Source organism: Filicampus tigris, chromosome 17, assembly GCF_054856515.1.
Source record: "Filicampus tigris isolate MCC_2025a chromosome 17, RoL_Ftig_1.0, whole genome shotgun sequence".
Lineage (NCBI taxonomy): Eukaryota > Metazoa > Chordata > Actinopteri > Syngnathiformes > Syngnathidae > Filicampus > Filicampus tigris.
The window spans coordinates 10,592,232-10,615,062 of record NC_141233.1 but is presented as its reverse complement, the minus strand read 5'-3'; the positions used below and the strand labels follow the sequence as shown (position 1 = coordinate 10,615,062).

At 42.1% G+C, this 22,831-nt stretch overlaps 1 protein-coding gene across 2 annotated transcripts in view; it reads right to left on the bottom strand.

Moving 5' to 3' along the window:
• Positions 1-55: 55 nt before the first annotated feature.
• shroom1 (shroom family member 1) overlaps positions 56-22,831 on the bottom strand; it is a 29,688-nt gene continuing 6,912 nt past the window's right edge. For both annotated transcript variants that reach the window (XM_086013443.1, XM_086013444.1), the window contains 8 exons: positions 9,774-12,622; positions 9,524-9,695; positions 9,327-9,379; positions 8,501-9,124; positions 7,505-8,035; positions 6,898-6,985; positions 5,448-5,720; positions 56-3,427 (listed from right to left, as the gene is read on the bottom strand). In XM_086013443.1, the coding sequence (XP_085869569.1) occupies positions 3,173-3,427; positions 5,448-5,720; positions 6,898-6,985; positions 7,505-8,035; positions 8,501-9,124; positions 9,327-9,379; positions 9,524-9,695; positions 9,774-12,436 (4,659 nt within the window). In that variant the 5' untranslated portion in view covers positions 12,437-12,622 and the 3' untranslated portion in view covers positions 56-3,172. The remainder of the gene's footprint in view (positions 3,428-5,447; positions 5,721-6,897; positions 6,986-7,504; positions 8,036-8,500; positions 9,125-9,326; positions 9,380-9,523; positions 9,696-9,773; positions 12,623-22,831) is intronic.

The following is a 22,831-nucleotide window of genomic DNA, read 5'->3' as shown; positions in this document are numbered from 1 at the left end:
TTAAGACACACCAAAAATCCCAAATGAAAAAAATAAATCACGTGACAATTATTAATGTCATTTAAAGAGAAATTATCTTAATTTATTGACCATAAGACAAAGTGGAATTTACAACTCCAAACAGGCACGTGTGAGTCAGCTGGCAGGGGGGGAAAAAAGCATACGTGATGTCATCAAATTGTGCGAACTGTCTCTGCCTCTTTATGAAAGGTCATGTCACACAAGAGCAACACTGAGGAAGAAAAAGAAAAAGCCTTCTAATGGGCCACTGGGAAACTAGATGGAGGGGAAGCGGAATCCATTTTGTGGCTTCAACCACAACCTTGAATTAAAACATAAATATATGATACAAAATAGTCCAAAGGCAGCACACATGGGATGTGTGTTTTCATTTCAGGTCATTTCCTGAGGGAGGGACGATCAGAGTTCGGATCTATTCATGACATAAACATGAATATTGTTGAAAAATTACCACAGCAAAAACTTCTACATACACACACACACACGCTGCACATGTTCATGATGTTGAACGTCGCTGGTACAAATCGGACGTGGAGGTTAAACATGATTTTAAAAATAATGATGGAATCCTGTGAGTAACTAAATGTTTGTCAATATCTATAGTTCAAGTATCAAGTACCCAATAGATAAGGGGAATTAAATGTCACTTCTGACAGCGGAACCCTGGAAGTTGAACAATAATTATAAGAGTGGAACTCCCAAACTAAGAAAAAAAAAAGACAGAATTTGGAATTCCCCAATGGACAAGGGGGGTGAAATGTCATTTCTGACAGTGGAACCCTGGAAGTTGAACAATAATTATTAAAGCGGAAATCCCAAAGTAAAAAAAAAAATGGCAGAATTTGGAATTCAACCCAAATTGTGTAAAAAAACACGCAAATTAAACTTGGAGCTCAAACCCTAATTGTGTGTGATATCAGAAGAGTACTAATGGTGTGATAACCATAGAACAGGAAGTGGCAGAGGGTAGCGTCTACACATGAACAATGAAAATAAAATATGAATCACACCGTACACAAATATTTCAAGTGGTTGCCAACGTAAATAGCATAAGATGGCCCAAAAAACTGCTCGCGGTCCAGCACACGTCTACCAGACTAAATATTTTTATTCTACTGTACTTGAGAATACTGCATTTCTCGTTGATACTTTTTCATGCTACTCAAAACATTGCCTGTACAGTTAATAAAAAAAATAGGATGGCCTTACTATGACTTTACATGCCTTCCGATGGGCAATTGTTTTGAAACTAGAAGAGTTTGGAAGTCAACTAGCATCACAAAAGATTGTGTTCAACTTTAGGGGTTCCACTTGAAACGTTTTTGCTACATGTGCATTTACACACAGTCCTTAACGTACCTTGAAAACTCAAATTCAAACAATATGACAGTGATATTGTTCATAACAGTGGACAACAAAGGGAAGAGAAACGTGTTGTAGCTGGATGGAGTAAGGCTGTTTGAATGATAAATGAAGAAATGAAAAAAATGTGCATTTCAGTATTGTTACAAAGTGCTTTTTTTTTTTTTTTTTTAGTGACCGTTCACCTTTTCTTTTGGTTTTTTTAGTGCCTTGATCTACAAGTGATTCGCCAACGCTGCTTAAAGCTTTGAGAACAGCAGCCTAGCTTGACACTACCTGATAAATTTAAGTTTTGTCCAACTTTCTCTTTTAGTTAAACGTGACCTAGCGACATTCTGGTTGTAACAGAGCCGTAACCGAGGTTGGGCGGCGTCAGTGTGAGGAACTCACTCACTCTCCCCATTTGTCCTCAGTTGTTGTTCGTACAATCACATTCAGATACTTTCAGGGCCTCGCAGACAGTCAAACCGATTCACCTAACAACTGCAGGCTCACTAACTTTTATTTATATAAAATTATTATTGTTTTGTGTGATGTGTATATTTTGGTTTCTCTGAGAGACGTCCACCTTGGGCGCTGTCACATGACAATTTGGCCAATCCATTAGTGACATTGGACCCCCGTTGAGCAATCAAACTGAGCCAAGCAGTCATATGACCTAACACAAAGTCTCCACAGCCTTGCACAGAGGCAAAGTTGTCAAAAGGGGCTCATTTTCGTGAAACAAACAGGGAAAAGAGCGGTTATATAATCATTGTTTAAGAACGTTTCTTGCGGCAGAATTGTATTTTATAAAGATTCAATTTATCATTGTTTCAGTTAAGGGGAAATTGTTGGGCAACATTTCAATTCACACATTCACATTTTATATATTTTTCTTTTTTTCTTTATGAAAAGAGAAAGTCAAGTCAAAAATGTTCTTTACAATAGCAATAGTAAACTAGTCCAAACACTGTTTTTGATTAATATTGCATTTGTGGAATATTAATTAAGCAGAAAAATCCATCTTTTTTTTTGTCCATCTCAGTCAGGGGGCAGCCATTTTGCCACTTGCTAGTCGACTGAAAACCATCAAGGCTCACTGTTCCGGGTTTTGTTATGTGACAAGCTGATTCCTTAGCCACTCTGATGTCATTTCCAGTCAGCAGCATGTGTCAATACAAGGCAAAATGGCCGCCCCCTGAAATGGCGAAAAAAAGGTGGATTTTTCTGCTTAATTAATATTCCACAAACACATTATAAATCAGAATGCAGTGTTTAGATTAGTTGGGGCGCATAGAACATATTATTGTTAGGAAATTATTTACTTTTCACTTGCGTCATATAGAAAAGTAACAGTACTCTTACTTCAATACAATTTGTTGCTACAAACTTGCAGTTGTGTTATCTTGATCGTTGCAACGACTTCAGACTGTGTGAGACCATAAAGATAAATGTGTGATTTGTGATTGGATGATTGAGTCAGGGGCGGGGCCAATGGCTGCTGAGAGAAATGGTTGATTGTGGAATGTCATATCACCGTTGTGGCAATATCCCACCATCGCTGGGTTCCATATAAAAGGCTTCAGTTACAACCCTGCTGCGGCATTTTTTGCAGGCTTCCAGTCTGAGAGACTAGTGGGCTCCCCCTGTAGACGGTGATGGGAACTTTAGCTGAAGTCAAGCTAGTGAGGGCGATGCTGAAATCAAGGCACAGCTGGGATGAAAGGAGTCAGCAAAATGGGAGTCATTAGCAGATAGTCCGAACCGGTTTAGACCAGTGCGCGCTACCAAAACAAAATGTCCGTCCTCAGAGACGGAGGCTTTTGGCGAGGGCCTCCAGCTGCTCCTCGCCGAGCCTCGTCTTCTCCTCCAGGTCCTTGCGGCGGATGAGCAGCGAGGCCTTGGTCTGCACGAAGCGCCTGTAGTCGCGCACTTGCTCTGCGCTCAGCTGGCGGGACAGAAAGGTGGACACCAGGCTTTCCCGTCGGTCCAGGTTGTCCTTCAGGTCTTTGGCGTCCTCCCGCTGCTTGCACAGCAGACGGTGACGGCTGTCCAGGGATTGCTAACACACACAAACACACAGAGACAATGTTAGCACCTGATGCTACATGTAATGTAGCCTGTGTGAGTAGTTTTACTTGATTTGACTTTCCGCTCCATTCTTTAATCTGGCGCACTGGGCATTTAGATAAGAGCACTGTAACCATGCCCACCCTAACCCTAAAGTTGATTAGTTATTTATTTGCTTTTTAAAATATCTCTTTGAATAGGATTAGAATTATTTTCTACATATACAGTAAATGGAAAAATATATACAGTACATATGTCATTTTCAGTCGACAGCATGTGACAAAATGGCCGCCCCGGCGATGGATAAAAAAAAACAGGTGGATTTTACCACTTAACTCATATTCCTCCAACACAATATCAATCAGAGTGCCATGTTTAGACCAGTGCGGCTGCATAGAACATATTATTGTGGGGTTGATTTCCCCTTTGAAACACTGTCTGAAGCAAGAAAAAAAACATTTACTTAACATTACTTTCTATTGTAAAATGTCTCTATACATCAGACTAACTGTGCCTGTTCAGTTTATGTATATACAGTCCTGTATGCACAAAGTGGGTTTCTATGAAGGTGCACGATTGGGATTGTTTGGTTTGACTGTACCTGAGATTGCTGAGCACACACGTGTAAAAAAAAAAAAAAAAAAAAAAAAAAATCATTATGGTGTGAAGCAGTTTACTGTGTAGTCAAGGATAGGGTTAAGTGCTTTAAAGGGAGGTGCAGTGTTGCCTTGTTTCAACAGAGGGCAGGGTTGGTGCGAATGTCATCGAAACCGTGAGCTGCAGGAGTTTCGGTGAGGGAGTGTAAACAGGGATGCTGATAATGGAGAGAAATGACGAGCCTGTGGGGGGAGTAAGTGTGCTCACGACACTCTGAATGACATGTTTAGTGCATTCACGTGTGGAAATGAAGCCTGGAACGCGCCACGATGAGCACAGATGGAACCTGATGTCATTCTAACAACCATTGAGCCCATTTGGAGTAATGATATTGACACTTAAATCATTAGTCTTAACTACAGCAGATAAGGCTAAGAAGCATGAACTTGGCATTTTTTTGCATTCCACATGGTGAGAAACTAAATCTGCCCTTCACCTCGCAGGCATGTTTGCTGTTCCAAAGTCAACATGACAGAAAGGGAGAAAGAGACAGCGTCATGGCTCAGGGCATGGGAGCACAGACGCAAACTTTCACTTTAATGCTGACGCTTCAGTCAGCTGAATTTTCAGGAATTTTCATTCTGACCATTTACCTAAGGGGGGGTGGGCAATAGATGTGGCCTGTCGTGAAATTCTAAAATCAACGCCAAAGAAACTGAGCCCTAAACACCACAAATACTTGTAACCTATAACACAATGTAATTCTTTGATCGTAGTTTTTCATGACTGTGGTATCGCCCCTGATACTGTAGTAGCAAGGTTGCTGCTGGGGAAGAACACATGTGCATAATATTTAGATCATGAGCAAGATCTTAAGAGTGAGGCCTCGGGTTTGTTCACAGTATCAATAAGCAAAAGTCATGTGAGTAGTCAACGCTGACACTGGGCTCATAAAAAGACAGCTGTCTATTACAGTGCTGTTTACCTTTACGACGTGATTATGCGACTATTTTCATTTTGATTCGATAATTGATCGAAATTACGTGATCATATTTTTCAATTACAATTTTTTACGAAGATTGGAACCGATATTTACTTAAGTAAAATCTTGGAATTAATGTGGGAAAAAAAATAAAAGTATATTTTGATTCAAAGACTGTTCTAATAGCTTTCCTTGATTTGATACGATTCTTTTCCTATAAAATATATTTATCTTTTAGAGGCACCAGATATTAAAATAAACAAGAAATTGAAGAAGAAAACATGGCGGTCTCTTAATTTTTTTCTATGGCTGTACATTTTGTTTCTATATTGCATGCACTATTTATGCAATAGGAGTGTCCATAAGGGTGGACCATTTGAATCATCTTGATCATCATATACTCATGCCACACACAGTGGGTAAACATCCTCACCTTCTCCTCAGCATCCGTGTCCTGGTCCACCGTGCTCAGAGCGTTCTGGACCCTGGCCAGCCGGGCAGAGAGGCACAGGAGCAGGTTGACCACCCGCTCCAGGTCCCCGATGAACAAGTTGTACCTCTCCAGCTCCAGGGGGAGACAGCGCTCACGGACCAGAGCCTCCAGAGCCTCGCCGTGGGCCGTGTTCTCCTGGATATCCGCTTGGAGGACGCCCCGCGTCTCCTCCAGCGAGCGCAGACGCTCCTCGATGTAGCACACCAGCATGCTCTGCGGGTTGAAGCATGGGAGTGGAGAACGAAGAATAAGCATCTTGATCATTTATAAAAAGGGGAGTGTTTTAAATAGAGGTGTTTGGCATTTGCAAATTCATTAAATCTCAAATTTTTGGGGAACCTATCATGGGTTATTCGCAGGAAAATTCACACGAGTCGCAATTTCCCTTTACAAAAATGAAACAAATTGAAAAAATATATATTTTAGTGGCAAAATACTGTCTACAGCATGTATGATATTTATTGCATTTGACAACAAAAGGTAACTGTCGGTCATGACCGTGCCCAAAAAAATACATAACTAGTTATTTGCTCAAACAAACTTCCGCAAAGGAAGAATGCCACCACCCACTTGCTCATCCAATCACAAATCTAACAGCAGCTGTGTTAGATTTGACTGACAGTCAGCGGAACAGGGATACTGTATATGGCCAAACAAAAACTAAACACAGCATCACAACCAGTGGGACCCATAACAACAGCATCACGGAACATTGCTAAACTTATCTCTGACTGCCAGTTCGCATTGCAGTGATGCAGTACTTTTGTATCAGTAAACACCAACACGCTAACTGCTTCATCAATCCAGTAGCCTATGAAGCAGCAGAATGTAAGCTAATAATGTAAATAGCATGTAGCTGGAAGACAAGTTACAAGCCAGATCATTTCTTATACTTCTCTCTCCATTGCATGTCCATCAATCATATTGAAGCATTTTTTATTTATTTTAGGTTTATTATAGAGTAGCTAATGGTCCTCTACATTTGTATGGCAGTTAGAGAAGATAATTTAGCATTTTAAATGTAAAAAGAATGGCTTTACAGTTCATAAATGTTTTACAGTTTGAGCCTGTAACAAAGTAATTGATTATTTCACCCTATTATTTTCTGAGGGAAAAATTTTTGAAATGAGCTTTTCCCTCTATTTTTTCAAACTTTCTTTGTCTGTATCTTCAGTTGTTCTAATTATACAGGAAATATTTTAATGTATAAATAACACCAGGTCGATGCAAATCACTGTATGAAATCAAAGTGATTTTCAATGTAAATATTCATGCCTTGAAAAAAATAAATAAAATTAAGCATTCTTTCAAACTCCAATTGGAAGTGAATAGTTTTGGATTGTGTTGTCTTAGCTCCATGGTGGTCTTGTGTCACTTTTTTATACTTTACCTTCTTGTCAGCCAGGTCACCTGCGCTGCTAAACTCTCCACTTGCAGCTCTGAGGCCATCAGGTGACAGAGGTGGCTCAGTCTCGCAACTGTAAAAGAGCCAAAAGGTCAGTCTGACTTCTGCATTCCTCACTTTTATCAACTAAAGTTGAATCATGCCTATCGTCTCTCTCTCGCTCACTATGTCTGTGTGTTTGCTTGCGTTTGCAGAAACCCGAGTGCAAGCACTGCAGTAAGCAGATATGCAGGTGTGTCGGAGCATGTGATGCAAGACAAGGTAATGCGGCACCTTCTTTTGGCATAACCAACCAACCAACTATTGTGTTTCATCGAGAAACATGATACAGTACTGGAAATTCTCATTAGAAGGCCTTTTGAGTGCAATTATTCTCTCCATTAACAGACATGTATACACTGTGTACACTCACCGGCCAAAACAGGGCTGTGGACATGACTACAAAAAGAACAAAACAGCTAAAAGGCGAACCGGAGTAGTTCATGCTTTTAAACTTGTCTTTAGTAATAAAGTTAATCCTACACCTACAGTAGATTATTACGGGGGGGATCTACTACTGTATATGCAAATATTTCTGTTCCAGGTTACTGACCTTTGTGCAGCTCCCTTCTGCTCCTGTTTCTTCCTGTAGTGCTCCTCCATCAGCAGTGTGTCCTCAGACAGCAGCTGCTCCATCAACATCAACGCCGTCTTACGATTGGCTAATGGATAGAGCGCGGGGGCCAGTGAGTGGTCCGCCTTCACAATGGCTTCGACCAGCTCCTCCCACGGTGGTCTCTTGCCTTTATTCGCCAAACTTATCGTTTCTCCCTCTGGTTGACGCCTCTCTTCGAAATCCTGATTCTCTCCGGGCTCCTTGTATTCCGTTTTGGAATTTTTCTCTTCAGCAACCTGCTGATCAGAGACTGTTTCGCTTGTCTGAGAAGAAGGGCGGAAAATGGCAGGCTTGTCAAAAACAGAGTCCGGAGTCTGCACGTCATGTTTGGGCTGCTCTTGCTCTGGAGGGACAATCCATAAGGACGGATCTGTAGTCACACCGCAGCTAAGGGACACTTCATGGGCAGGCGGTAGGACGTCTTTGCCTGGTTCAACCACTGACTGTTCAGAAGAACTGCGGAAATCCCTGGAAGGAAGAAATATGATGAATATCACCTACGTATGTAAAGAAGTGAAAAAAATCCATTGCATAACTCATCAAAAGCTCAAGGTACAAGTCAGAAAGACTAAAGTTCAGAGGTAGAAAAATTGGAATGTGGAAATAAGCCGCAGTACCCGGAGAACATGCAAACTCCACACATAGGAAGGCCAGAGCGGAGATTTGAAGCCCAAACCTCTACGTTGTGCGACAGACCATATGGCTGCCCAACATAAAAAACAGGTTCTCTTTGATGCCTATGTGCAAAACATTTGCAGCACAATAATCCTCTGGAATGGGTTAAATGCGGATAACATATTTGGCTGTACTTTGTACATATGACAATCTAAATTGTCACAATTTACCCCACAGTACACCAATTACGAGAATCCATGTTTAGCATGGATTAGGGGTTAGTTTTTGAAGCTGTAGAACAAGCTAGTCGAATCTCACCTGGAGCTTGGTCTGTTTTCACAAGGTGGTTTTATCTGCGTGGTGGAAGACAAGATAGACCTCGGCTCCCTCTCACTGGTCTCTTGGCCATCAGGCGAATGCGAGTATGAAGGCGTCTCGATGGGAGGTTTGCTAGACAGAAACTTATCTGTGGGAGGACTGCGAGATCCAGATGATTGCCTTATGCCCCTAGAGGACAAGCAAGAAGTCGGGGAGTGGGATCTACTCAAGGTTCTTCTTCCTGCTGTGGGCTGAAGTCCAATATCATCCCCATCTACTGGCGCTGGGTCGGAGTTCTGTTTCAAGTTGGACTTTTTCTGTGTATCAATTTGTGTCTGTCCCTTCAGGTCAGAAATGTATGTTTCTTTTTCCGCTGAATTCAGTCCATATTTCTTCCTCCCACTTTCCTTCTGCTGAGCTTCTCTGACCTCAGCAAAAAGTGATATATTACTCAAGTCTCGGCACGCTTGATCTAACTGCTCAGAACTCTTACTCAGAGTCGACATCTTTGTTAACTTGGATGCCCCGAGTTCTTCCATGGACTTCCCCCTCTGGGCTATCACACGGATTTGCTGCTGGTCCTCAGGCGTTGAGCTCACCGCAGCGCTCATATTCTTCTGGAAACTGGAAATGATATTCAGTTATAAGGGATGTGATTGTGCAACTCATTCATACAAAAGAAACAAGACAAGTCACAGAGTGTTTTTTTTTTATCTCAGAATTATTAATTTGAAAGGAATTTTGATTTGCCACAGTCTGCACATAATACTCTCTTGACCTAAAAACAGAAGAAATGTCCAAATTTTACTGGAGCACTGGTTCATACCTGCAGGTTTCAGGGGAATTAACTGGTTCTGGGTCATTTTCATAGTCCTGTGTCTGTAGACCAGAGAAAAAAATACAACTTTGAGTGCATTTCTTGAATAACTAACATAACATACTGTGTGATGAGGGTAAACATTTGCATTCATTATGGCATGTATCCAAGTTTCCTCCCCTCAAAAATGAAATTATCTGACCTACCTGAAATGCATGTGGAGTGGATGTGGATCTGTTCCTGAAAATTGTTGGTGCTTCTGGTTGGTCCAAGAGACTCTCCACGGAGGCATACTTTCCATGGGATGGACATTGTCTTTCCTTCCATCTGGGTTGGTTTGATTGCCCTGAGGGTTGGTCTGAGAAGAACTGGGCATACCTATGTTGTAAAATATGAAATGATCATGTAAAATGAAAACCATAACTCAACTGCTTTCCACTTTGTCTCTAATCATACCTAATGGAGCTGGTGGAGGAATCAAGGACGCGTCCTGCAGACTGGGGTCTGTTGAGTTTCTTTTTTGAGTGATTTCCCTCAGTACTTGCTGATAAAGGCCTGGGACCCCAGTCAAATGGTTTCTCTCCAAGAGAGTGCCTTTGTCTGGGTGGTATCGGTAGCTGAGGACCCGGATGTTGGGGTTCTGCCACTTTCTGGCCCGTCTTGCGCTCCATGTATGCCACCAGTGCCTTGTGTTGAACGTGCTTCAGGTTTGTCCTTGAAGCGTTTGAGGCAGAGAGGGCGCGACCCCGAGTCTCAAACAACTTTCTGCGTGCTGCCACCAGTCCCTGCTCTCCTGATTGCACATGATCCTGCCACTCACTGTTCAATGCTAACAGGCCGTCGCTTTCGTTACTGAAGGAGCGATAAGCAGAGTGGCTGGGGCCGTCACCAAGGTGGTTGAGCTTCTCTGGTTCAGAGTAGCACATCTTTCTCTGCTCTGGAGTCAATCGTTTTCGCCCCCCGATTCGTGACGCTACCTGGGGCTGAGCCACAATTGCAAACCTCCTATTCTCTATTTCTGTCTCTGTGTTCATTTGATTAGGACTCTGCCACACCTCTTCCACTATGCTCCCTATTTCTGTCTCCTCGGAGGCTACAGATGGGGTGAGGGTGTCTGTGGAAGTCTCAGAATCTTGTGATGAGGAGAAAGAGTGAATTGCTGGAGGTCTCAGCTCAGGTTTTGGCCTAGGGCGATGCGTTGATGCTAGTTGCAGATCCCTTCTTTTAAATGACGTCTCCTTCAGGACTTTAGACTGAGCATCCTTCAGCCTCTCTTTGTAATACTTTTTATAGGAGTCATCCAGGGTGTTACAGGCAGCAGAGTTGACTCCCCCTATATCATTCTTGGTTGCTTCCCCTTGTGGAGGTCTTCCGTTCTCTGTAGACGGATCTCTGACACATGTTTTGTTATGAGCAGCATCTTTATCTTTCACACCAAATTCAGCATCCTTTTTTGACTGCAGTGTTGTCCTGTTAGCTTCAGTGAGATGGTACAGAAGTGGGGTGGTTTCTTTGTTTATCCTATCACTTGCTACATCTGTCAGTGGTTGTCTTTTCCCTCTCTTTGCCTGCTCCTCTCGCTCAGGCTGGATGGTTGGTTCATTGGTGGTCAGCGAGGGAACTTGCTTTGTTTGTAAAGTTGAATGTGGGGAGTTTTTTTCAGGTCCACAGAAAAATATAGGATTATTGGTGGTGTGGCGCCCAATCTCTCGACTCTCAATCTCTGTGTCAATTTCTTCAAAGGAATCCCAACTCTGAGAGGACCGTTTCGAAAATGGGGAGGGTTTGTGATTCTCTTGATCTGAACCTCTTGGTATGAAGTCCTTGCTCTGGGTGTATCTTCTATCCAGGGTCTCTTTTATGGGTATAAATAAATTTTCCATTGTGCTGTGACATCTTTCTCTCTCTTTTGGCCGAGGTCTTTCCAACACTGTGGAGCATTCACTCGCAGCTTCAGACCCACTCACAGATGCAGAGTGCGTTCTCATTCTGGTTTCCGAGTGCTTAGACACTCCTGTGACAAAGTAGAACTGACCCTTATGCTGGATGCTGCTGTTGATAAAGCCTGTCTGACCCGCATTCCAAGGACTAGAAACATGGGCTGGCTCGGGACCAATCCAATCATACGCGGAATGCGCCCTTTTTCGTGGATTCTCAAACTCATCACTGACACCATCGGGTTTACCATGATCCTCTACGCTGCATCTACCCCCGCTTGATAGCTGTCTGAGCTGCAAGTGCTCGGACTGGCTTCTGCCTTTGAGAGGTGACTGTCTCAGGAAGTTTGATGACTTCTGCTGCTTGGATAGGGCTTTGTTGTCTGTGATGAAAAGATGGGGTTGGTTCATGGACGCCCTGTTTTGTTCATAAGAGGGAATGTGAGAGCGGTAGCTTGGCAGCTGCAGGACCTCCCCTGCTGGAACTGCCCTCCGATCTGAGTACATTGGTTCGGGACTAATGGCAGAGGTGCTTGACTCCATCATAGCCGTCCCCATTTGAGGCACATTGACTCTGTGGGGGTGTGGATGGTGATGACTATGGGGTCTGGGTTGTTGAGGGTCAGTACTGTGTTGACCCTTGCTGTTTTCTAAGTTTTTAGTAGCTGTGAAACTCTCCTGTCGTGCTGGGACTGGAGGAGGACCAATGGGAGCATAATCTTCTTGGGATGGAGCCCGAAGAGGCATCTTTGATATTGCTTTGTCATTGGTATGGAAACTACCATTGCCATTCTGGATATGGGTACTATTGCGATAGTTCTGTGAGATCACCTCCATAGAACGATACAACTGGTCCATGGTTTTTGCGTTAGACTGCAGAACCTGGCTGGGATGACAAATGGACTTTAAATATTTAAGGTCAGCATAGTGACTGAAAGAGCTGGAGTGCAGGTCCTCTGGAAAATGAAGTGAAGGTGGGTAGTCTGGTGCAGTGGACCCCCCAGAGAAGGAGCTGTAGGCAGAGTCTCCTTTGCCGTGCTGGTGGTGGGCAAGTTGTTCAACAATGCTGCTGTTGGACTTGGCTGGGGAGAGCCGGCTGATGGGCATGCTCAGAGGATGCAGGTCCACGTTGCTCATTCTCTCAAAGTGGAAGCTGTAGGAATCCATGGAATAGCAGTGCATATGTCGAGGATGAATGAGGGTAGCTTTACTTGTAAGTGCATTGATGCAATGATCTGCCTTCCGACTGGGGAAAGTGCCACCAACACATTTGCACAAGATTGTGCAGAGCACAGGTCGCTAATTAGGTCATTTTCCACCTCCTCCTGGCTTATTCAAATCTTTTAGGAATTGTCTGCTCATAAGTACCTGCAGGAGAAAACAAAAACACAAACCAGCCATTAGCCTGAAGTTTATTTGGCACACATACCTTGAACAGAAAACAAGTGCATTATGTGTGAAGCCTATGAATAATCATCATATTCAATGATAATCACCTTGTGAAACAGTTAATCACCTGTTTAAGGGAGTCTCCCTTATACCGTGCATCAACCGGGCCTCTAATTAGGCCTTGAGGTCGGCTGAGCACATTGCGGCACACACGTGAAAATATTCTTGGAATTCTGTGGAGCTACAGTGCACAAGAAGAACGCTCATGTGACACCTAATACCTTGTTAAAAGGCATTGTTGCCCTGTAATACTTGTTACCTATATTTTTTCTTGAAATTTAGCAATCACAACACAAAATCACAAAGTAGGTCAGGTAGACATGTATTTTACCTTGATAAAACCCTAAAAGCCGTGGTCGAGAAACATACCCGTGCAAGTTAATGACCGTGTTCATGCCAGAGTCATAACGACACTTGTGTGATTGTTGGGTTCTCTATCATGACCCGTGCGCCTGTCATCAAGCTGTCATCTAACCCAGAGGACATTGTTGCCAATAAAAACCAACCAGTTCATCAGCTTGAACAATGCACTTTTGATGTTGGGCTGCAGCAATGATGCTAACGAGAAGAAATGTGCACATCAGAAAAAAAAAAAACTGTAGGTACTGGAAAATGTTATGTTAAGAGAAATGCTACTTTTATAACTTTGGGCGTTTTGACAAAAAGCTCCATATTAAAAAATATATTCCTACTACCTTATCAATACAGGCACATCCTTTATAATGGTACAAATTATTGCATTGCCACAAAATGATCACAGGTATAAACACAAAATTAGACACTGTTCATTAATATTGCCAACACAACTTCTTAAAAGGCTTCAGTCTTTTAAAACCCCATTTCTTTTGTAATTTCCTGCCAGGACACACCTTTTGTACATCTGACTCTGATAATTAATCAGAATACTGTATATAAAAACTGGCTCTGGGACACTAACTTTGCTCAATAAAAACACTATTGGCTGAGAAAAAGCAAAGAAAACTCAACATTTGTATACACACAAAAAGGCAAATCACATAACGTGTTCAAACTACATTATTGAGGATTTCATTTGTTTATGAAGGCCTGAGAGAAAGAGAGAGAGAGAGAGAGAGAGAGAGAGAGAGAGAGAGAGAGAGAGAGAGCAGAGAGAGAGAGAGAGAGAGAGAGAGAGAGAGAGACAGAGGCTACAAAACAGGGGAGCGCTCAAGTGGAAGTGATGGAGGGGACAGGCACTGACACAATGTACAGAGAAGGGGAGTAAAGTGGGGGTGAGGCAGAAACAGGGTGACTCGCCCAGACAAATACCCCCACACGCAACCGAGACAAAACAGGACACAACAACGCAGAACAAGGACCACAGAACTGCACGAGAAAGGAAGACTCCACTTCAAAAGAGCCTCGGTGGCATAAAACAATACAAAACTTACCCAAACTTTTATTCTTGAACCTGTTCAACCCCAGAATGTCCATGTGGCCTCCCAAAGAGAAAAATCACAAATTCTCATTGTGCTTTCACAGTAAGCTGCTTCCAGGAGGCGGCAGCGCCAAGTAACCAGGCGAGCACGATATTAAGAGGGAAGACTTCCAGAGAGTGGCTTCTCCCTCCAAGCACCCCCCCAGGCCCCCACTCCCTCCCTCAGCGACCCGTGGCTGCCTAGTGGTTGCCAACGATTGGCCGGCTGATGACGTCCGGCTCTGCGATGCACAATGAGAGCAGCAGAGGGAATATTTCACGTTAGCACTGAACAACACAGAGAGAGAGAAAGAAAAAAAAAAGAGGCCTCGCATTCCTGGCTGGCTTCAAAGACGGAGCACAGCCCGGGCGCCATTCATTCCCAAGGTCCTGAGCCCGGCACATGGAGACTGGCCAAGGCAGGAGGGAGGAGGAGAATGAAGAAAGGGGGGGGTGGATGAGTGGACGGGTGACCTCTGGAGGCCGGCACTACCCCCCACCAAAAATCTCAAAAGACTAATTACATATATAATTTTTTTTTTACACTCCCTGTCATTAAGAGAGTCATGATTAAACCATAGAACATTCATCTGCTGCCTTATTGTCATTGCCCTCCTTTCTTTAAAATTAGTTTTAACATTTCCAGAGTCATAGTCATACTTGGCCTACTTTCACAATGTCATTTTAAACCCACGCTCAATGGCTGGAAATGTGAACGGGCAACATACTGCAGGTGGAGAAAGGAGGAGGACGCCAAATGTTGCTGTCATGTGCTTCTTAACCACGACACTACCAACAACAATTTCTCACGAAGGAAACAGACGACGTTTAAAAACCAACAATTGAGTACTATGTAGGTGTGGAAGGACTCTTTGCAAAATATCCTCTTTACCTTATTAAGGACTGCAATACTGTTCTTAGCTTCCAGATTTGAGATTATGGATGAAAATTTCCACATTTTCCAAACTTTACGATATAATATAACAAATATATTTTTTGTATAAATTAATAATAATAATTTTCGGACAAATTAAACATAATTGGATCAGTTTCCACAGCGTACTGTACTTGATGATCTATCACAGTGGCCGGAAAACACTGCTATTAATTTTTTTTAATATGCACTAAAAATCAAACAAAATTTGGAGTTTAAATCATCATAATGTCTGACATCAGTAAATCTCAAGTGTGCATCTAAATGATTAACTAAATGAATAAGTTTTGCTTAATGAAGATTTTGATGACAACCATAATTCCAGACAGCAGCGGTCCAAACTTGAATGGCACCCTTCGGAGACTATTTACTATTTACTATTTGGTCCGGCCGGACAAAATGGTGGATAAACGGAAGGCGGAAAGGTACCGCTGCTGTAGGCGGAAGGCGATAAATGGACCGCAAATTTTTGTAAGGTGCCCAGCTCTGCCATTATACAATAGAAAACCATTTCACATAGTAATATTAGTTTGTCTTTTGGGGGTGAGGGTGCTGCGTTGTTGCCCCCCTCCAGCAATACTGTCCAATATGACTGCACGTAATACACATGCCAGAAATTTAGAGAAAGACATTTTAAATCCACCAATAAATAAAATAAATACCGTAATACCTATAAATTGCACAACAGTATTGCTCCCCATGGTTCCATTTCCATTATGTGTTGTAAAATGTAGTAGTTAAATGTTTCCAGGAGTATCAAATTATTACTTTAACCATAATATGTGAAATCACGACATGATTCCCTACGGGAAAAAATCAATCCCAACTTTCTACAAGAGTGAAGCCTTCAGGCAAAACAATGCCCAACATTTACACTTCCCCACATGGGATCGACAATTAGGGATCAACATTGAACATTGAACAACCTCATGACCGTGTTCTCCCTGGCAACCGAGCATCGTGGAAGACGGAGAAGTGTTAGGCCTAAGCGCTGCAGGAATGCAACGAGAACATGTGCTCCCCCAAAATCCCGCTCGCTCAGGGAATGTGTTGAGAAGCGCACAATTTCTTAATGAGGATAAGTTTGACGCAGGCTTTGAATGAGTGAGACACGAGGCTAAGAGCGAGAAAGGAGTAAACAATGTCTTCGATTAAAGGGGGTACAAAACTTTCAGATTTTTGGGGGGTTTCCTTTCATTGTGCGGCTACAAGGTGAGCTGACCATCAAACCATGGACAAGAAGACCATGGATTAAGTACACAACTGTGAATTCAGTCTTCCACGGGACAAGGCACTCTTATTGACCATGTCCAAAGAGAAAATGAGAGGAAGCTGCCTTTGAAAATGTGGAAAGTGATGGTTTTAGTGTATGAGAAAGTCTTGTTGCCATGTGGTGGTGTGGAGGTTGTGTTGCCAGGCAGCGCTCACGCTGCCATCTTAAAATCTGCTGTCACAGTCTAACATGCTCGACATTCCTGCCCTCCATCCAGCGCAAACACCTGACACTATTGAACATTTACAGGGATTTCATGGTACCATTAGACTTTAGATATCGCACATTCAAGCATTCTGTAAGCCTGGCTGGTCAACTATTAACCAGGATTTACCTGACGCCTGCTAGGATTTGCCAGAACACTGACCTGTGCCACTGATAAACTTCAAATGACTTCTGAGCAATTACTTTTGCATTATGGACCCCAGAGGACTTTTTGGGGGGTCGCAATATGATCCTGTCACGCTGACTTTAACTGGATACAGTAGGCATTTCTCTACACTAGAAATACAGGTATAAGGCGGCCGCAGGCGATGCAGTTCTGCTTTATTGAAAGTCTGCATTTGGACAAAACTAGCATGTGTGTGTTTCCTAGAAAAGCACAGCAAGGAAACTCACTATTGCTGAGCAATATTGTCTTTTAGTTGACGGGGTGTAAGGTGACCAAACCAGCATAAGTTCAATGAACCAACAGATTTTCTTTGGCTTTCTTTTGCAAACATGTTAACAGGAAAGCCAGATCAGCACATGCATTATAATCGAGTCACTGACCACTAAGAATCATGTAGAGTTTCGAAGATTCAAAGATGAAATACGTCAATTAATTGATTAGTTGTTGATGTGACGTTAGCCATTCATTATGTATTATCAACATTAATGTACTTGGACCCTTAATTTGGCTCAGCTCCAAATAGCATACCTTTGATACACACCACGTGTATGTGTTGGTATTGTGCCATTGGCCTGCATGTATTATTGATGAAAAAAATTGGTAACAAAATCAGTACCTGGATCTGGATGTGTACCACACTTGAATGATTTCTTCCTTAGCCCAATAAATCAAGCCAATGAAAGCACAATGTTGTTTTCAACAACAATAAAAGAGTACCGGTTAGCCATTTGGAGAAAAACTAATTGCTATCTGTCCGCAAGGCCGGGAGATAAGCCCTCGCAAGCACACATTAGTTAGGCAAAAGCCACAAGCATTTTTGCGACGAAAAGTGATTGAGGACACACCCAACGTCAAGACTTACCTGTTTGACATGGTTAAAATAGTTTGTACATGTGCACAGGGAATGGTTTAGAACAAAATAATGTACAAGCCAAATAAACAAGTTCTGCCTGAGAACAAAAAAGTCAGGAACGTGTGAAAGCACAAACAGACTGGGGGGGTTAAAGAAACACCCCCCCGAAAATAAAAGAAGACAAGATGACCCAGCAGGAGGCTGGGGACAAACACTGCAGGACTAAAAAAACAACAGTGAGTGACCCACTTCCTACTCAAAGGTGGGAAAAGTCTCCATCATTACAGAAAAATGTTACTGTGAAGAGAAGAAAACAAGTGCTATTGTTCTTGAATTCCCCAATGTCTCACTCGCTGTCAGCAGTCCATGCTAGACTGATGCTTCTGCTTCGCAGTTTGTTTGCCACTTCTGCTATCGTTTTTTAAAAATAGTTTTTAATGATTTTTACAGTATCACTTACTCTAATGCCCTTGCATGGGGAAAGGAGAACCAAAATCGCTTTTCACTACAATACAGACAGTATTTTCTATTAGTTTTATGCTTGCATTTTTTTTGCTTAAAATGTTTTTTAAAGGTGGAAATGGGTTTTGTAAAACTATTAACAACGTTTTCTTACGCCTCTACCCAAACTAGTTCATTGTGCACCGCTCGTCACCTCAAAACCTTATACTTTTTAAAAAGACGTAAAGAAAAAAACACATGCCCGAATGTTTTGATTGTTGTGTCTCAACAGAGGTCTGCACTCTGATGCACTCATACTGTTATATTTCTATGGGCAAAATTCTTTACTGAGCATTTGTTTTGGCTACCATTAGAAAGTAGTGAATCCCTATTCCCTAGATTTCAATCAACCTAGATCTCCAGCAACACGCCACCATATAACAAACGCCTTTCTAACCACCTCGCACAAGGCCGTACAAACCATCCCTGTCCTGTTACATAATGAACTACGCCGCAAGCAGCTGACAGCAGACACAATAATGCGGTGGTTGACCCCCAGCCTCCAAGTTGCTGCTGTGATAGTCATCACAATGCGTCACTTCACCATGGAGATGTGGCCAGTACGGTGCACGGGTTGCTCCAATACCTTCCTCTGTATGATATCTTGGTGACGCTGTGAAAGATGACGGTAAAAACAATGGCTGGAATGCGGCAGCTAAATGAAATAATAACCAGAAAACCCCAAAATGTACTTTCAGTTGGTGCAAACAGAGCAATGACATTATTGTCCACATATCTGCATGCAAGTATCCAATGATCCATACATGGAATGTGTTTGCTACAGTATAAACTTATCACACTATTGAATACTATTGCCAGGTAACTGGACCACCTTTTTAAAAGATGATCTTTTACGCATTATCTTTGCATAACCTTGTTTCAGGGAAACTGCCTGCCATACAGCTAAAACTGAGAACTGTGCAGCTATTTTTTTTTGTTTGAGAGAGAGAGCAACAAAGCAAACGAGGACAAATACTAAAACACCTTAAAAACACCCAAAATATTTGTACTGGATATGCACAACGCCAGATGTCCGCAGGCCACACTGCTGACCCATACGCAGTACAATACACGTACATTACACACTGAGCAGAATGTGCTCGGCCTCGTTTGCATAAAATAAACCACAACTGAGGGCACAGGCGTCACTGCTTGATACTCTGTCCAACACGTGTTCAGGAGTGCTTGCTTATGTAAGCCACTGACTGTAAAGGAGCATCATTATTACCAGCTGGAGGGACACTGTACAACACAATAAAAGGAGAAAATAAAGAATAGCTGCATGCAAATGTCACTTACATAACAATATCACAATTGCCCTGTGCACACAGCAGGTTGAGTGCAGCTGATACGGTGATGGCGAGACAATTCCTGTTGGATGACAAGCTCACATCCTTGTGATCCAGGTAGGTTCAATAACACCATTTTCGAAAGCCTCATTAGGGTCATGGGTGAGCGGGAGCCTATCCTAGCTGACAGTGAGCAGAAGGCGGGGTACACGATGGACTGGTTGCCAGCCAATCACCAGTCCAATGACAAAAAAGTGTCAAGTGTTTTAGAGCAAACTCCCATTTTGATAGGACGGACTGAAATTCAAGAATTTGCTCAAGGACACTTGGTCAGAGGGGCTAAGATGGAACCCACAACCTTCGGGTCGGAAGACGACCACTCTACCACCTGACCATGATGACGTCCATATAAACCAGAGCAGTTTATTTTGATGGTTTTCAAACGTTGATGCGTTATTACTCTGCATATATAAATTGGCGATGCTCCTTGCCTCTTAACTTTTCCCTTTTCTGTATACATTTCATTCACGTTGTGCAATTATGGTATTGAACAATATAAAAATAGTTAACGAGTAACCACTACTTCACCTACCACGCACAAGTCAATTTGACGGCTCTATTTATCTTACGCACGATGAACTGGGACGATGTCGCCGGGGTTCCATAGCAACCAGTGGCTGCATTGAAAAACCCTGCTGGTTACTATGATCTATAAAAAAAAAAAAAAATTAGCGAGAAGAGGAGGCATTACATCTGCTTCAAAATATGAACAATGAACAAAATACCTTTATTAGACACTCGAGCAGCGAGTAGTAATTATTTTAGGCGATGACGTCATTGTCATAAGGCAACAGAGAGTAAGCCGTCAAAATGGCATCAAAAGATATTTCAATCAAAAACATCTGAACAGGTGAAGTTACATTTTAACAATGGATTACTCATTTGATAGCATCTTCACAATTCTTGCATCCATTGAAGAAGTGGAAGCAAGACGTGTGTTAACTTGACCGACTGAGATGTTTTTGATAGAAATAGCTTTTGGTTCCAGTAAACATGACCTCCTAATGCTGCCGATTCAACAAATGCCTATCTCCAGTCCTTCACAAGCAATAAAACAATTTGACGATTGAGAACAGTGCATTTTACACTTTGAATTTTTTTTTTTTTTTTTTAAATATACTGTTTTCACCGGAGATTTGTTCCAAAACAAGGTTGATCACTTGAAAGAAACGAAGACTATCATTGACAACAATTTGGAACACAATTGTAAAAGATGCAAGTGTGAGAAAGTAGGTCACTGTCTTGTCAAGGTGACTAGATGAAACAACAGACGTGCCTTTAATAATCCTGCCTTTTGGATGTTTTCAGAGGCATAAAAGGACAAGCCAGACACACATGAAACTGCCCTGGGGGGAGTAGAACAAGAGTGGGGGGTGTAAAACGTCAGCTCCGTGTTGCACATATTTGAATTGCAAACGAAGAGAGCATGGCTTCCCCTCAACATGGCCACTGCTCAAGTCAGCAGATGTGGGCTGAGAGTTATTGCAGGTCGGGGTTTTATGTGATTTGGCATGCACAGTGGATGCTTGATCTGGTCTACTTCTTAACCAACGATGTTCAACTGACAGAGAGGAACGTTTTTTTTTGTTTTGTTTTGGGTTTTTTACTGTTAAACAAATTGTTAATAGTCAAAGCCGTCCTATGATTTGAAGATCATGCCATTCATCATATTTATAAAAATGTATGAGGGTCAAATGGAATTTTCTGGACGTCAACCGAAAACAGAAAAACTGACACAAAATAAAGAGAATTACACACTGTATACTCAAGCAAACACATTGCTACCTTTTACAAAAGTTTGCTAGCTTAATGTTAACTACAAGTACAATGTAAAAGAAAGATTATATTTGCGTGAAACTTCACAAAAGTTTTTTTTTTTTTTTAACAATATCTGATAAAAAATAAGACATTTCCATCACAACTGCAAGACGTCAAGGCATTGTCAAGTATCGGTACTTGGTATCGGCGACTACTTCAATGTAACTACTCATACACGATCTGAAAAATAGACGTATCGGTGCATTCCTTGATATATTATACAGTGGTTAACTTTTATTCATAATTGAAATGACAATCAAGAACGTGAGTAGCTAAAACTGTGTAAAGAGGATGATTAAAACTGTATCCCTCAACATGGCCTATTAATCATTAAGGAATTAGTTCCTGGCCCGACAAATATAATCTATACAGCAGCCATTATGTCCAAACTGCCCTCTAAGATTTCACAAAAATGCATGAGTGCTTTTTCTCTGAGAACTCCCCCTCCCAAAAAAAAAAAAAACTGATATAATGGGGGTAACGTAACAATGAATAAGAACAATATTATTTAATCTACGTTGATAGGAATGTCTATTCTAAGTGTGTCTGCCAGGCCTCCAGAGACTAATGTTCATACATGTGTTGAAAAATGACAGAAAGAGAGACAACCCCACCGGTGGTGACAGAATATAACAGCTTCAAACGTGAGTTTACGTCCCCCTTGGGTATAATCTTTTTCTCACAATCTTCCTCTTCTCTCAACACCACTTGCTGAGACTGGTCCGATTAGAACTAAAAAGCCAAAGAAAAAGCAAAACGCAGTTTCAACCCTTTAACGCTCGCTGATTCATGAGAAATGCTGGCTTGCAAACTTGGATACTGTACACGAGCTTGTCGATTAACTCTGAATGCAACTTTTGAGGCGTTTATTCTCTCCAAATTCTGATTTGTAAGACCAACATGTTAGCATTCGACTTCAGAGGTCCTCCTGTATAACTATGCTAAGAATGTAATGCTTCTCTTCATCTCCATTGTGCATCTATCATGAGGACATTTTGGATCACAATGGGCTCCTTTTTTATGGAGACCGGTTCAGGTTTTGTGACTACGCAGAAGGGAAAAGATAGTGAATGTCAGAGGAGGCGGGGCTGATTTAAATAATGGAAAACAAATGACGCAGATTAAACTTTAGCAGGAAAAATGTGCAACACGCTGTGGACTTTGGCACATGTTGCAATGGCGAAAAACAGAGGAGGGAAGACGATTTGACATTTACTTCATAACATCCACTATGTGACATTTACCAGGCTCTTTTATTAGTCATATTATAGAACTAAATACATCCATCACACACACACACCTTTTCATCAGCTCCCTGAGGGGCTCTTCGGGCACACACATCATGCGTGCACAAACACACAATTGCCTTTCTCTCATCATCTCTCATACGAGCACACAAAGGATGAAGAGGGGCTCTGCCGTCTGATCTCAAGTGAAATAGCGACAATATAAGACCCTAAAACATCAATCAGTTCTATATCTTTTGTGTGTGATTTATATGTTTTCCAGTCCAGCAGAGTGATTCGGATGAATTTTAACAGGCTCTTTGAGGATGTTTTACAATCCCATCAATC